General features: G+C 32.4%; 2 protein-coding genes across 2 annotated transcripts in view; one reads left to right on the forward strand and one right to left on the reverse strand.

Moving 5' to 3' along the window:
* Positions 1-1,409: 1,409 nt before the first annotated feature.
* Positions 1,410-4,616, reverse strand: LOC111630469 (protein argonaute-2-like). The gene is made up of 2 exons (XM_023374574.1): positions 4,521-4,616; positions 1,410-4,434 (listed from the first exon to the last, which is right to left on the reverse strand). Exons 1-2 carry the CDS (start codon positions 4,594-4,596, stop codon positions 1,751-1,753), a joined length of 2,760 nt encoding a protein of 919 aa, XP_023230342.1. The 5' UTR covers positions 4,597-4,616; the 3' UTR covers positions 1,410-1,750.
* Positions 4,617-9,187: 4,571 nt separating this feature from the next.
* Positions 9,188-15,099, forward strand: part of LOC111630478 (GPN-loop GTPase 2-like) — a 36,427-nt gene continuing 30,515 nt past the window's right edge. The window contains exons 1-5 of the mRNA XM_023374584.1: positions 9,188-9,251; positions 10,537-10,625; positions 10,856-11,216; positions 11,286-11,448; positions 11,944-12,068. Coding sequence (XP_023230352.1) covers positions 10,896-11,216; positions 11,286-11,448; positions 11,944-12,068 — 609 coding nt within the window. The 5' untranslated portion in view covers positions 9,188-9,251; positions 10,537-10,625; positions 10,856-10,895. The remainder of the gene's footprint in view (positions 9,252-10,536; positions 10,626-10,855; positions 11,217-11,285; positions 11,449-11,943; positions 12,069-15,099) is intronic.

Consider the following 15,099-nt stretch of genomic DNA (forward strand, 5'->3'; position numbering starts at 1 on the left):
GAGATTAAAAGAATTTAAGAACGAAAGTCTACGTATTCTGTAGAATAACTTTTATAATATACTGTATAATTTTAAATATTTTGATAAAAATAATGAACAAGAATCATCTTTTAAAGCTATAATATAAACAATAAACATTAGACAAAAGACAAATTTGACGTTCAACAAACGAACAGTAGCAAATTTTGTTCGTAATAAATTATTTCTTACACCACAGTCAGAATTATGTTTGTCCAGCTTCTTGACGTCACGAAGTAGAGACATCCCGTGGTAAAAAACAGAACTACGGCTACGGAATCTTTCCGTAATTAGACGCCAGTGTGCTTGACGGTTTCGGCATGCTGCTTGCTGTTATTCAAAAAAGAATTGGATATAGCGATGTACAGTACGTCATAGTGCATGACCATAGTTATGGGCAGTTCACTTTCAACAGTGTTCTGCCGAACTCTCTGCACTTTAGGTAAACCATTTGTAATTATTTATCGTTGCTATGCAAGCTATTTAGTCCCTGCATCGGGCCTTTTAACTGGTTTTACATAAATGTTGCTAATAAACTGGATATTGAAGTATATTTAAATTTTATCGTTCTAACACGAACAGTTTTATTTAAAAAGATCATTTCTAACTTGCTTTCTTATCCATTTCTATCAGTTAAATATATCATTTTTCTCCCTTTCGATTTCGTGTTATAGGGAAAACAGTGGGGCAGTGCTTAAATAATATATATATACGAGGGTACTTGTTGTGTAAGATGTTTTTATTATTCTATACATTCAACTTAAGTCATATTGAATATTAAAATATCTTTAAAAAAAAACTAAAATTAAAAAATAATCTATAATCAGTTTACAATATAACTCAATGCTTTCATAAACTTTTGTATGTTCTTGTAAATTAATTGTATTAATTATTAATGAATTGACATTATTTTGCAAGAATTTAGGATATTTTTAAGGAATTTATTTAGAAAATATATTTTGCAGAGGCTTCTAAATTTTTATTTAGAAAATCGAGTGAAATTTTTGAAGAAAATATTAGGAAAAAGGAATTTGAATTCGAAGTAATTTCAGTCAGAAGTGATTCACTTCGAGGCATGTGTTACAATAAATCAAGATTTTAAGACTAACAAATTATTATTCAAAAAGTTGTAATTTTATTTTAAGAATAAATAATGCATTATAACAGAATACCTCTTTGAATATAAATAATAAAATATGACAACAGCATAACAGAAAACTTTTAAAAAAATGTATTCAAATTAACTAACTGATGCACAGAAATTCATTACTAATCAGCAACAGAAAGATATTTTTTGTACATCTGTAAATAAATGAACTATAGCAGGGTCATTGACCCCTGCTATATCAACCCCAGGGGTCATTGACCCCTGGGGTTGATATAGCCAAAGTGGTCTATATCAACCCCAGGGGTCAATATAACATTATTGGGGGATTGATTAAAAGACTAAAACTTACAAATTTTGAACCGAATATTACTAATGATTATCAAGCTTATCCGTCTTATTGATTGTCAGTTACAAAAATTATTATTAAAATATGTACAATAAATGTAAAAAATGTAAGATTAAAAGATATATATTAAAATACTAACAGCTTTTTTTGCTTGTAACACAAAGTTTTTGGTGGGGGTTGATGTGAGATTTCGAAACGACGATCAAAATAGTTTGGCGACAATCAAAATAGGGGCTTGACGATCAAAATAGTTTGGCGACCCCTGAACTATAGTTTTTCTACACAAAATACATGGAATTTATAAAAGTTTTTACCACCTTAAGCAACTCCAAATCTATATTAGAGTCTGTTGCATCACCATTGGAACTGTCTGAACTGTTGACATCCATCTTGCTGATCAGGTGCTGTTTGGCACGAGCAGCCGCTAGATGTGCATACTGAACGGGGCTGGGTATGGAGATGCTGCGAGTGCATCGAACATAGATGTGGCACAGGTAATATGACAGTTTCTGCAATTCGTCTGAAGAGAAGTCATTGTCATCCCAGAGTACTGTGTAGTGAGCAGGACGACTAGTGCCTTGAATGCCATAATGACTGCACAAGAAAAAGTCAAAATCAGTTGGATGGGTTATGCCATTATCTATGATGGTGCCGGGAGGAACGTTACCCGCTTTTCCAACTCTGTCATTGTAATTCTTCGGCATCATTCTTGTGTGGTGTCTTTTTCCTACCACAATGTAAGTTATTCCTGGCTGATAATCTTCTTCCAATTCCATACATGACTGTCTTATCTGTGATATTTCTTTGTTTTGGACTTGACTAAATTCACCCTCACTCACTCCATCACGATAAAAGATGATCTTGATGGGTTTTTGTTTTGTGTTTTTGTAAAACTGTTTTAATATTTCTTTTACCATTTCTTTCAGTTGTACTATTATCTCTATATGTCTTTTGTCTTTGGTGGGCTGCTGAATTCTCACTGCTGCAGCATAACGAGAAGGATGAGAATCAAGACTTCCCACTACCGCAGCTATAGAGTAAGAAGTCTTATCTCCGGGTGATGGATGTGTGACATCGGCACCAAAAATAATTACTGGTTTTTGGAATATTTTAGGTTTTTTGTATAAACTGAGTCCACAATTTATGCCACCCATTTTTGCATTTATTTTTTGTAAAATATTATAAATTGTTGTATCTCTGCATTTTTTCATAGTATTTTCTTTAACACACTGAGTCTTTAATCCTATTTCTGTTTCTGCAACATTTTTGATGTCAGAATATATAGTTGAGTTCTTATTAGGCAAAACAATAATTGCTAAATCTAATTTCCAGACTTTTGCATACTTTCTTAACTTATCGACAATAGTGCCAACTGAGACAATATCTGTGATCTTTGGATCTTCTATTTCTATGCCCATACTTACTCCTATTTTGCACAACATTTTTTTAAAATTTTGTAAGTCTTTCTCATTACAAGAGTTGCGGTAAATGGTACTCAACAAGATCCAATTTTGTATTTTTATGCTGGTGTAAAATTGCACATTCTTCATGTCCCAAACACCATCTTTGGGAGTTTTGGTTTCATTGTTTTTGTACATCACTTGGGGAGGATCCAAGACTCGAGCTGGTAAATCAACACATGTTGTACTCATTTTTAAATCAAATTCCTGCATAAATTTTTTGTTATATTTAATGGTATTTTCTGCTGCCTGTTCTATTTCTTTGAATCTTTGAGCTGGAGGCTGGCATGTTTGGAATATCATGTTTCTGGTCTGTTGTTCATCAAGTTGCTTTTTACATGGTTGCCCTTCCACAATTTCACAAACTTCTAGAGGTAAATATTTTGCTTTCTCTTTGGATCCCACATTAAGTGCAGGAAGATATTTATACTTTAATTCTAATCCATACTGCTCCCTAAAATAATCTACTACCTTCATATCATAAGTTTGGTCATTTCTGTTCATTTCAAACACTAATGTTGATAAGGGTTTTTTTGTCAGTCCAATCACATTATATTTTCTTGGAATATTTTGATGAGTAACCCTTACTTTCAAACCTTTCAATTCTTTTTCCACAGACTTGATAGTATACTGGTCAAATGTGTTTGCAATATTCTTCTTTAATGTTTGGCTAATAAAATCTAAAACTTTCTGTCTTTCATGAAAGACACAAACAGCTTTGTCAATGTTAACCATCATCTTCCATGCAGTAGGTCTTACACTCTGGTAGTAACCAAACCATATCTCTCTCCCTCCTCCCAGTGGATGTAGGTCATCTGGACTTGGCTGGTAGAATAATGATCTTCCAACTGGCATTAATTTTAAATTTAATCCTGTTTTCATTATGATGTCTAATGCCATAACTGTTCTAAATGGAACTTTTACAGGTTCGCCTTTAAAAAATCTATGCAAAGTATCCAAATTTATGACATGTTCTTCTTTTGTTGGTGTTATAACAACTTTAAATTGTTTAGAATTATACTGGCCATCTTTATCGAGCACAACTGTAAAGTCTTTTGTGTCAGAAAATAATTGGCTTCTTGTTATGATATTTGCTTTTCCGTCATAAGCAGGAATACAAGCAGAAAAATCCTTAGAATTTTCTGATAATTTATTGATTATTTTACGACAGGTTTGTTTGTTAGGTGCTTTCATTGTTTCTTTGTTTTTATCATTTAAAATAGTAATTTTCACATCATAATGATAAACATTACCACTTGGAAGACTTAGTGGAAAGTAGTTCACTTTCACTTGTATGGGTCGACCCTCTTTACCAAAGTCTGGTCGTCTAGGAAAGATACTTTTGTTGATTCCACTAGTTCCGAAAGCTTGACAGGGAATGTCTGTGAAAGAAGTTGTTGCATTGCAAGATTCCTTTGGAGTATTGACAGAATCTTTGCCAGAAGTCCTGGAATGTACATTTCGTGAGATGGAAGTTTGGTCTGTATTACTGTTTGAACTTTCTACAACAAAAATTTTTTTTGAATGTTTAGAAAAAAATCATAAAAAATAAATTAATATTCAAAATGGAATAAAAAAAAAACCTTACCATTTTTTGTTCTAGAATTGACACACAATTTGTGCAATGAATTACAGTTATGAGAAACTCCAAACTTTTTTGACATTCTGTTCAATTTCACTTGAAATACCTGGAATAAAAAACATTTTAAATTAATATTAAATAATGAAATAAATTAATAATAAAATTATAAATGAAAACAGTTTCACAATTGAATTTAATTATGAAACTTTTTTTTTTTGTTAGAATTTACTTGTTTATAAAATGAGAAGTACTTCTCTATTATTGGAAATGTAATAACATCTAATCACAGAATCTCTTCAGCATCCAGTAAAACATGGAAGATGAAACAAATATTTTTGAATCCACATAATTCCAGATTTAGGTTGAATAGTTTGTTTCTATTGGAATGAACCAAATACAACAGTTGTGTAGTATTTGAATTTGAAAAGACCAATAAGAGACATGCACTGATCATCCAGGCTATAATGATGTTTTGTCCCTTGCTCTCCATGCTTTAGATAGTTGTATCTCGTCCTTAGAGTTTATGCAATTGGAATTAAGGCTGGCTTTAAATATTTCAATGGACTCTAAGACACATGAAACTTCCAAACACAAACTAAACGCTCAATTTTCAGATGCTGTTTTTTTGGAAAAATGCTTGAGAAGTGGATCCTATTATTTGGACAAGGTACTGTGTGTTTAGGGCTACATGATCAAGTTTCATTTAAATTGGAGAACAAACAAAAGGGAATGGTTCCACTCATATGAAATTTGTTTTGGTTATGATGAGAAGTGATGAACACATATCTCATCTCCAATCAGAATTTAATCCAAAAATTCCTGTCCTTCTCTGCAATAATGATCTAAAACTGCAAGAACTGCTTGAAAACGTTGCTCCTTGAGGTACAATAATCTTTTGGTAGTCACCATCTTACCGAGGTGAGAGAGTTTAGTAATTCTAATCAACTATAGAGCAATGCCAATGACATCGACATTTCAAGGTGTCCCAAGTCCAAAACTAAAAATTTGGGGGGGTCATTTTTTGACTGATTGCTACACTTTCCTTCTGTTATACATAACAGCCGGGAAAGTAAAAATTATTGAATACATATTTATAAATTGCCTATCATTACTTAGAAGAGTCTTTTACCTTTGGAATAAAATAGTTTCTACATTTTATCTTTATTAGAACTCTATTTATTGAAGCTTTTATTCTGAGGTCACATGATGACATCAGAATTCCCAGGCCTATTTTGGTAACAAGTCCACTCCTGGTTGGAGTCAGATAAGGCAAATTTGGAGTCAATAGATTTTTACATGATTCCACAGCCCTGGTAAAAACTTTATGCTGGAACTTTCTGGATTAGTAACATATTACATAAAATAAATGACAACTATAATATTTTAATTCAAAATAGTCAGTATTTTGTTATTACCCTGACGTTATGTCCATTTATAAGCAAATTTTGAAGTTTTGAAATAAAAAAACAAATTTATTGTAGGATGTTATTTTTTGCAGAAACTAAGATATTAAGGATAAAGAGAAACTTGTAAATCTAAGCCATTATTATTACAAACAAGCCAGTTTTTATAAGTATCTGTTTAAAATAATAGTATCTTTCATCTAAGACACAGTATAATCATTCTACATGTAACATAAAAAAAATAAGCTTGTATTTGTCATGGAACATCATGTTAGATGGCAGACACAAAATGTGTCAAATGCTTTCCCATCACTTGATCACAATACTTCCTAAAAATATCACTTGCTTCAGTCATGCAATATCTCCAACATCTTTTCTGAAAACTTCTTCTCATGGAAGACTTCATTCTCTAGGGCTGAACTTTGAATGCATCATGTAATAGAGCAGAGACATCATATTTCCTAACACATAGTTCACCTACTTTTGGACTACGAAGAGTTTGTGGACCACAGTTTAATAAACATTACATTTAATTACATTTTCTGTAATATACTACAACAAAACCCACCAAGGTAAGATTTGACAATGTCAATCAATTTTTCCACATTAACACTACAAAAAACAGAACGAATAAAATAATTATAAATTTGTTATCTAAGTTTACAAATATATAACTTATATTTTATATAGCCAATCATTTTATTTTAAAATTTGAACTGATGTTATGTAAAAATAATACACAAAGATTTTTCTGTTTGGATATAAAACGTTTCATTTAAAATGATCAATTATTTATTATGACATCATCACAATGCCTGGCTACAATTTTTAATCATTCTTAATTTATTGACAAGACTATGACATGTTTATAAAATCAAACTGCCAGTTTATGTTACCAGCTTACAGGTATGGAGTACGTGTCGAGAGTTGATAATTGGCACAGAGTATTAGGTGTCCAAATCATTTGTGCATAAAAAAATCCAGACTTGTAGGTAGTCAGGGGACCAAGAACAGAGTCAAAATAAAATACGAAATGGCAACCTTCTTCTACAAACAGGTAAAACAGGCACCTTACCTCACCAAAGTGAGGTGGGAGAGAGTACCACCCACAGTCATTCTAAGAAGTGAACTCTGACCTTAGGACTGAACATGTAGTTTCTTCTATGGTAAATAAAATTTGTAGTCTAATTTTGTAAATTTGGGAGTGCTTCAAATATGACGTTAAAACGGTTTTATGTCGTTACAAGTGCAGTGGCGTAGCGTAGTGGGGGGGCGCCCCCGCCGCCCCGGGCGGCACTTCTTAGGGGGCGGCAAACTTTCACAATAAATAATAATAATATCTTGTAAAAATTTGAACCATTCTAATCTATATTTGCGTCGCGCCTATGATAGTGCTATCGTCCGGACAGTCCGGGAATAGGCTCGCCGTCCGGGTGAACTAGTAATTTCATCCGAGGATATCCTGACCTTTTTTTTTTCTTTGCTTGTACGATTCATTCGCATTCATATACACCACCAATATCCAATAGAGCTATTTTAAACAGGTCGCTGCACTAGCACGGAATTTTTCATTCCTTGTTCTGTGACAAAATTGAATTTTAGTCTTTTAAATTGAAATACCTAAATAAGGTGGAGACCCAATTTTCCTCCGCCCCGGGCGGCTGACATCCACGCTACGCTACTGTACAAGTGGGATATTTAACATTATCTAGTATAGTAAAATCGTAGGACCGATAAAAATATTAGGGTTATCGTTACATTCGATGACATTATAATCGGGTTAAACTGTATATTGTTTGTGCAAAATAAAAAAAATAATTTCGGAAGATACAATACCCACGATTATTTTTTTTTCAAAAACGGGAACTTTTCGTTACGCATCGACAAAAATTCAACCCGAGCCGACACGCAACGGAGAGAAATTTTGAAATTATATAGGTTAATTTCATCGAAGATGCATCGTGAACGACCTCGTGATCGTGGCCGGCGAAATTTGAACTATCGCGCCCAAAAACAGCGATATCAAAGAAGATAGGAGAATGAGAACGAGACCTGCCTTGAGCATCAAAGTGATTCCGCTTAGTAGTGAGTCTCCGAGACACAGTCTTGTCCCAAATACGGTTTTGCCGTTTTACTTGGTTTTTTTTATTACTGGAAATAATGGTTGAAAGCAATGTATCATTCCTTCTGTTAGTATGAAATCAGATTTCTTGATGGAATGATATAAATACATGGTCATCCACCAATNATAATCGGGTTAAACTGTATATTGTTTGTGCAAAATAAAAAAATAATTTCGGACGATACAATAGCCACGATTATTTTTTTTTTCAAAAACGGGAACTTTTCGTTACGCATCGACAAAAATTCAACCCGAGCCGACACGCAACGGAGAGAAATTTTGAAATTAGATAGGTTAATTTCATCGAAGATACATCGTGAACGACCTCGTGATCGTGGCCGGCGAAGTTTGAACTATCGCGCCCAAAAACAGATATATCAAAGAAGATAGGAGAATGAGAACGAGACCTGCCTTGAGCATCAAAGTGATTCCGCTTAGTAGAGAGTCTCCGAGACACAGTCTTGTCCCAAATACGGTTTTGCCGTTTTACTTGGTTTTTTTTATTACTGGAAATAATGGTTGAAAGCAATGTATCATTCCTTCTGTTAGTATGAAATCAGATTTCTTGATGGAATGATATAAATACATGGTCATCCACCAATAATGTCAATTTAAAAAAGTGATGTAATCGGTTATTACGAGCATTTATTTCTTTGAGAATACGGATTCGAATACAATTAAATACCTAAGAATTTTTTAAAATAGCCTGACCGGTTATGCTCAAACCTGTTCTTCATCGACGGTCGGATAGCTGAGCGGTCAAGGTGACAGCCTACCGCTATGAGGGACCGGGTTCGAATCCGGTCGGGTCGATAAAGCCCAGGAATTTTTCGGGGATGGTCCATCCAATGGTGCGGTCGGGCCTCGTCCCTCACCACCCGACCACACCATTGTAGGTTTGGTCAAACCCATAATGGGTTTGTGAAAAGAGGCCCTTTTAGTGCCCACAGGGCGGAAAGAGTTAAAAAAAAAAAAACCCGTTTTCCACCATCGACCATTCTTTCCGGAATATGCAGAACTCATAAAAAAAATATAATTAATGAATTAATAAGTATAATTCATTAATTTTATTTTTAAATGTAAAAAGTGTATACAATAAATATATATTTAATATTTTTGTTGCCATAATTATTTATGATTTCGGTTGTATTTAGGCGATTATTTAATGTTTGTCATTTGGCATTGGTGAATCTGTTAGATGGATGCTGTCAGGTAAGCGTGGTTTTGATGTTTACATTTGATACATTATCATTTTAATATCTTAGCAACAAACGATAAACATTTCGAATGTTGCTTATAAACTATTAATATCACTCGTCTCAAGTCCTTAAGTTACAGCTAATACAATAGCTTTAAGAATAAAAATGTGTATTATTGTAATAACATTTTATTATTAATGATTTATCTCAGTTTGAAGTTAAGTGATAAAATGGTAACAGAAACAAATTATTTTATAATGCAAGTTAACATTTTACACTTTCTTTTATGAATAACAGTATAAGAAAGGTGGTGAAATTCATTTACAGGTTTGCCTTAGATCAGTGTTTCTCAACGGGGGCGATATCGCCCCCATGTGGGCGTTTTTCCATGTTGAGGGGGCGATTAGTAACGATTTATATTTTGGGGGGTGAAAAACAATTTTCTGGGCGATATAGTAAAACAATATATTAAGAATAATTAGATATTTTATTCGTTATATCATACAACAATTAAACAAATAACATTATACTAGTCACTAGTCTATTCAATGCAGAACGAATTTGGAGTTAGTCTTGGCCCTCGGCATTGGAATTTTGTAATGAAGGGACTATACTAATGGCCCCTTCATTACAAAATTCTGTATTGGCTTCAGTAATGGCAAACTTCAGTAATGGCTTTACTGAATAGGGCGATACTACGTAACGGTTCTACTGAAGGGGGCTATACTATATAGCGGTTTTACTGAAGGTCGCAACGATTTGTTAGAGTTTGAGAAACACTGCCTTAGATAATGGGAACCTTGGTTAATTGGTGTGGTTCTATTGTAGTTACAAAGTGTGTGATATTCAGTATTATTTGAAAAAAATTGAAATTTTAAGACTAATTCAAAATAAAAGAGTTAAAATGTCTTAAATAGAATTAAAAAAAGAAAGAAGAAATATTTGCTTTTGCACTTTTTTTTTATCTATCTTTTCTCTGTTTAGATAAAAAACAGAAACATTTAAAAAATTTTTCTATATTTTATTCTTTCTAAAATATTTTAATGTGTTTTATTCAATGATCATTATGACATTAGTTAATTTCAAATTTAAATGAAGTTTTAAGGAACATTCTTTTAATTTATTATTATGGAAATACCTGAAAATTATAATTTCTAAAATCGTTTAAAATGCAATTATAAAGGTACAGAAAAATTTCTGGTGTTTTATAAAAAATAGATACATTGATATTTTAAAGAAATATATTTCTGAAATAATTGAACATTCCTAAAGAACTAACAAAAAATTTATTTTTTCAGATGTAAAACAGGTTAATTATAAGGTTTAGATATGCCAGATGAAAACAAGAATTTGAAGTAGTAGCAGAATATGCTAATTAATCAGTCAAGTAAAATATTTTTTAATGATATCAGTATCACAAAACATTAACAGTAATAGTTTATTAGAGTTTATACAAATAATAATAAATAAGTTGAATACTGTATTTCTCAAGACTTATCTCAAAAACTTTTTAATTAAAGTTGCAAAACTTGAAAAATTAATAATAATAAATTTGCATAATTTTAGGGAAAATGTTCTTAAGCAATTTTTTTTTGAACATTTTTATTTTATTTTCAGAGAACTGTTGAAATATTAATTATTATGCAACATATTTAAAATGTTATTTGGTCAACTAGTTATTGGTCCTCCAGGATCAGGAAAAACTACATATTGTGATGCCATGTCTCAGTTTCTACAGTCCATGGGAAGAAAGGTGGCTATTATCAATATAGATCCAGCTAATGATGTTTTACCTTATAAACCTGCAGTGGATATTTCTGAATTGATAACAGTACACGATGCAATGAATTACTGTAGTTTAGGACCTAATGGCGGGTTAATATATTGCATGGAATATCTAGAAAAGAATTTTGATTGGTTATTAAATGAAGTAAATAAGCTCTCTGATCATTATTTACTTTTTGATTGCCCTGGCCAGGTATTCCTTACTTTACATACAATTTTTCTTTAAAATATTCAAAAGTTTAAATTTTATTTTTTCATTTAGGTTGAATTATATACACATCATAATTCAGTAAAAAATATTGCAGCTAAACTACTGAAAGCAGATTTGAGACTGGTAGCAATGCATTTGGTTGATTCTCATTATTGTAGTGATCCAGCAAAATTTGTGGCTGTGCTTTTAACATCACTTTCAACAATGCTACAAGGTATTAAAAAAGTATATCCTTTTTTCACATTGAGATGTTTCTGTTATTGATATAACATTTAAAATAATAATATTAACTCAGTATTGTTATATGGAATAAAACAATATTTCTTGTTTATTATAAAAGCAATCATTATTTGTCTTGAAATTATTAATATATAATTTACTTTTTGTTAAAGAATATAAAATAATTCATTTTAAATATATTATTAAAACGATTGAAATTATATTGTATCATGTAACCATTTTCTAATTCATTCTAAACAGATTCAAACATGAATATTTATGATTAACGATATACTACGTGTGATTCAATTTATTAGTAAAAACAAACTTAATAATCATAATTAAGATATTTAGAAAGTTTTTGTAAATGGTTTTATGATTAAATGATATCCTCTTAATTACTAATAAAAATAAGAAAAAATACATGTTATTTATAAAATTATAAAATACATTAGTTAAAATAATATTAACTAATATTTTGTTTTTAAAGTGGAACTACCTCATATCAATGTATTGTCCAAAGGAGATATAATAGAACAATATGGAAAATTGCATTACAATATTGACTATTACACAGAAGTTCTTGATCTATCTTATTTACTTGATAAATTAACAGTAAGTATATAATTTGTAATTTTAAACTTTCTAGTAATATTAAGTCATTTAATAAGCTATTTGATAATTATTATATTATATTATATATATATTATATGCTAAGTCATATTATGCTGAGTTCATATTCAGTTGGGATTAACAAAATAGTAAAATAAAATTATGTAAAACTGTTATACAAAAAGGCTTACAGATAAAGTTTTCGAAAGGAAAGGTGGTGAAAGGCAGTTGATGGAATTACCAAAGCAAGAGATAAGGCATTAAAAGATTTTACTTCTATTAAACTGATTAAAGATGATAAAGGAGTGGTATTACAAGATTATGAAAGGGTCAAGGAAAGATGGAAAGTATATTTGAGGAATTTATTGAATTAAGAAAATACCAGAACTTTATACTAGAATGGAGAGGCAAATAAACGAGTGGTGCAAGATATTAACAGAGAAGAAGTGGAAAGTGTGCTTAGGAAAATGAAGTTGGGGAAAGCAGTGGCTTTTTTGCTGGGAAGGAGTAAGACTGATGCTATTGTGAAATCAGCTGGGGTTACGGAGTAAGTAGGACTCTTGTAACATTTAATCGGCACTATTCCGTGAGAATAGTCTCAAAGGTTTCAGATCATTGGATCTGATCCTTGTCAAGATTTTTGACCAGGAGGGCTGTAATATTTAGGTAAAAGGGGAATTCAAGACTGTGAGGTCTTTATCCCAAACGTCAGGGCTGACACCAGTTTATCAGTTATTTTACACGCGGATAAACACGCATGGGGGGAGATCTGATTCAGATTCAAATTAAGAGACAATTCTTTTATAAAACAAGAATAAATTTAATAAGTAAATAAATCTATTACAAGATATAAATGATTAGGAGATATAAATATGACTATCAAGATACATGTCAAGATAAATACGAACTATATTATAACCTATACGAGAGATTGAGAGATATATGGCCTTATATCTAACCGATACACGATCGAGAGAGAGAGAGAGCTCACAAAATCATTAGAAACATACAACCTGTGTTAGTTGTTCTCAACTTCTTATGTATTTGATGTATTTGCCACACTTCTTGAGTATTCTGTATTCTCTTCTCTTCTTGAGAGATTACTTAAAATGGGAATGTCTATATTTATAGAGGTAATTCTTTGTATGTTGTATGGCTCATAGGCGTTGGCCTTTAAGAGCAAACATGTGGAGTTCGGACACTTCCAACTCTGTCGATGAGCTCCCCGAATTCTGACAAATTTCCCCTATATGTCACGATCGGCGACCAATCATCATGCAAGATTCCTCTGTGAGAACGGATGGAAAGGAGAATACGACAGGGGGTAAACATTTCCCATCAAAGCGAGAGTTTTCGCAGATAAGGGAAAAACAGAGGATGTACTAACTTCTGTGAAAGGAAGTAACATCGGTTATCTATTTTTCCCATTCTAAAACGTCATTTTTTTCTCACCCAAACAAAAGAATATTTTATAACAAAATATTAACATTATTAATAAATCACTATTTTAGCCCAGGGGCCTTTCAGGTCTCACACTATCTTTGCTCTAAAACAACTGATGGAAAGGCACAGGGAGATGCAGGAAGTTTACACATGGTGTTCATAGATCTAGAAAAGGTGTATGATAGAGTACCAAGGCAAGAGATATGGAGTTTGAGGGAAAAGAATGTTTCAGAAAAATGTTAGGCTTGTCAAGGAAATGTATGAGGGAGCAGAGACTCAAGTTAAGAGTAGTGTGGGCACTACAGAAGGGTTCTTTGTTAATGTTGGCTTGCATCAGGGTACACCAACAGAAGAACTCACAACCTATTGGTCTTCTCTTTGGTCCACACAATGCTGATGCAGGCTGGATCGAGGAGGAGAACAAAAACTTGCACAACTTACCAACTATGCCCTGTGCTGAAATAAATGTACACATCCTCTACACTATTAACAGAACACACAATTGGAAGACACCTGGTGTAGACAACATTCACAATTTCTGGTACAAGAGGTTTACATCACTACACCAGGAACTAGCTAAACACCTAACACACATCATCATCATCAATCCACAAGATATGCCAAAATTTCTTACTCAGGGCATCACCTACATGAAACCTAAAAACAACAACACACAGACCCCACACAATACAGACCAATTACATGTCTCCCAACACACTACAAATTATTGACATCCTGTATCACAAACAAAATATACAAACATGTTGAAGAACACAACACAACATTCTTACAGAACAACAAAAAAGGTTGCTGAGAAATCACAGGGGATGCAAAGAACAGTTACTCATAGATTCAGTCATTCTACGGCAAGCACACAAGCAACACAGAAACATACACATGGCATATATAGACTACAGAAAAGCATTCGACATCATTCCACACAGTTGGCTGCTACATATTCTACACATGTACAAAATACATCCATCACTCATTGCATTCTTCCAAAATGCTATGCAGCATTGGAGAACAACACTACATCTCAGGGTTCATAATACCTCCATACACAAAACCAAATATTTATTAGGCAAGAAATTTTTCAAGGTGATTCCTTGAGTCCTGTCTGGTTCTGTCTAGCCTTGAACCTATTATCCAACATGTNATATTATGCTGAGTTCATATTCAGTTGGGATTAACAAAATAGTAAAATAAAATTATGTAAAACTGTTATACAAAAAGGCTTACAGATAAAGTTTTCGAAAGGAAAGGTGGTGAAAGGCAGTTGATGGAATTACCAAAGCAAGAGATAAGGCATTAAAAGATTTTACTTCTATTAAACTGATTAAAGATGATAAAGGAGTGGTATTACAAGATTATGAAAGGGTCAAGGAAAGATGGAAAGTATATTTGAGGAATTTATTGAATTAAGAAAATACCAGAACTTTATACTAGAATGGAGAGGCAAATAAACGAGTGGTGCAAGATATTAACAGAGAAGAAGTGGAAAGTGTGCTTAGGAAAATGAAGTTGGGGAAAGCAGTGGCTTTTTTGCTGGGAAGGAGTAAGACTGATGCTATTGTGAAATCAGCTGGGG

Source organism: Centruroides sculpturatus, unplaced genomic scaffold, assembly GCF_000671375.1.
Source record: "Centruroides sculpturatus isolate CEXI.00-Female unplaced genomic scaffold, Cexi_2.0 scaffold71, whole genome shotgun sequence".
In the NCBI taxonomy this organism is placed as follows: domain Eukaryota; kingdom Metazoa; phylum Arthropoda; class Arachnida; order Scorpiones; family Buthidae; genus Centruroides; species Centruroides sculpturatus.

Excerpts from the sequence above, each read along its gene's own strand:
- LOC111630469 (XM_023374574.1), bottom strand. The coding sequence starts at position 4,596 with ATGTCAAAAAAGTTTGGAGTTTCTCATAACTGTAATTCATTGCACAAA. Across the intron at positions 4,435-4,520 it reads CAATTCTAGAACAAAAAATG|AAAGTTCAAACAGTAATACA; the intron begins GTAAGGTTTTTT and ends TTTTTGTTGTAG.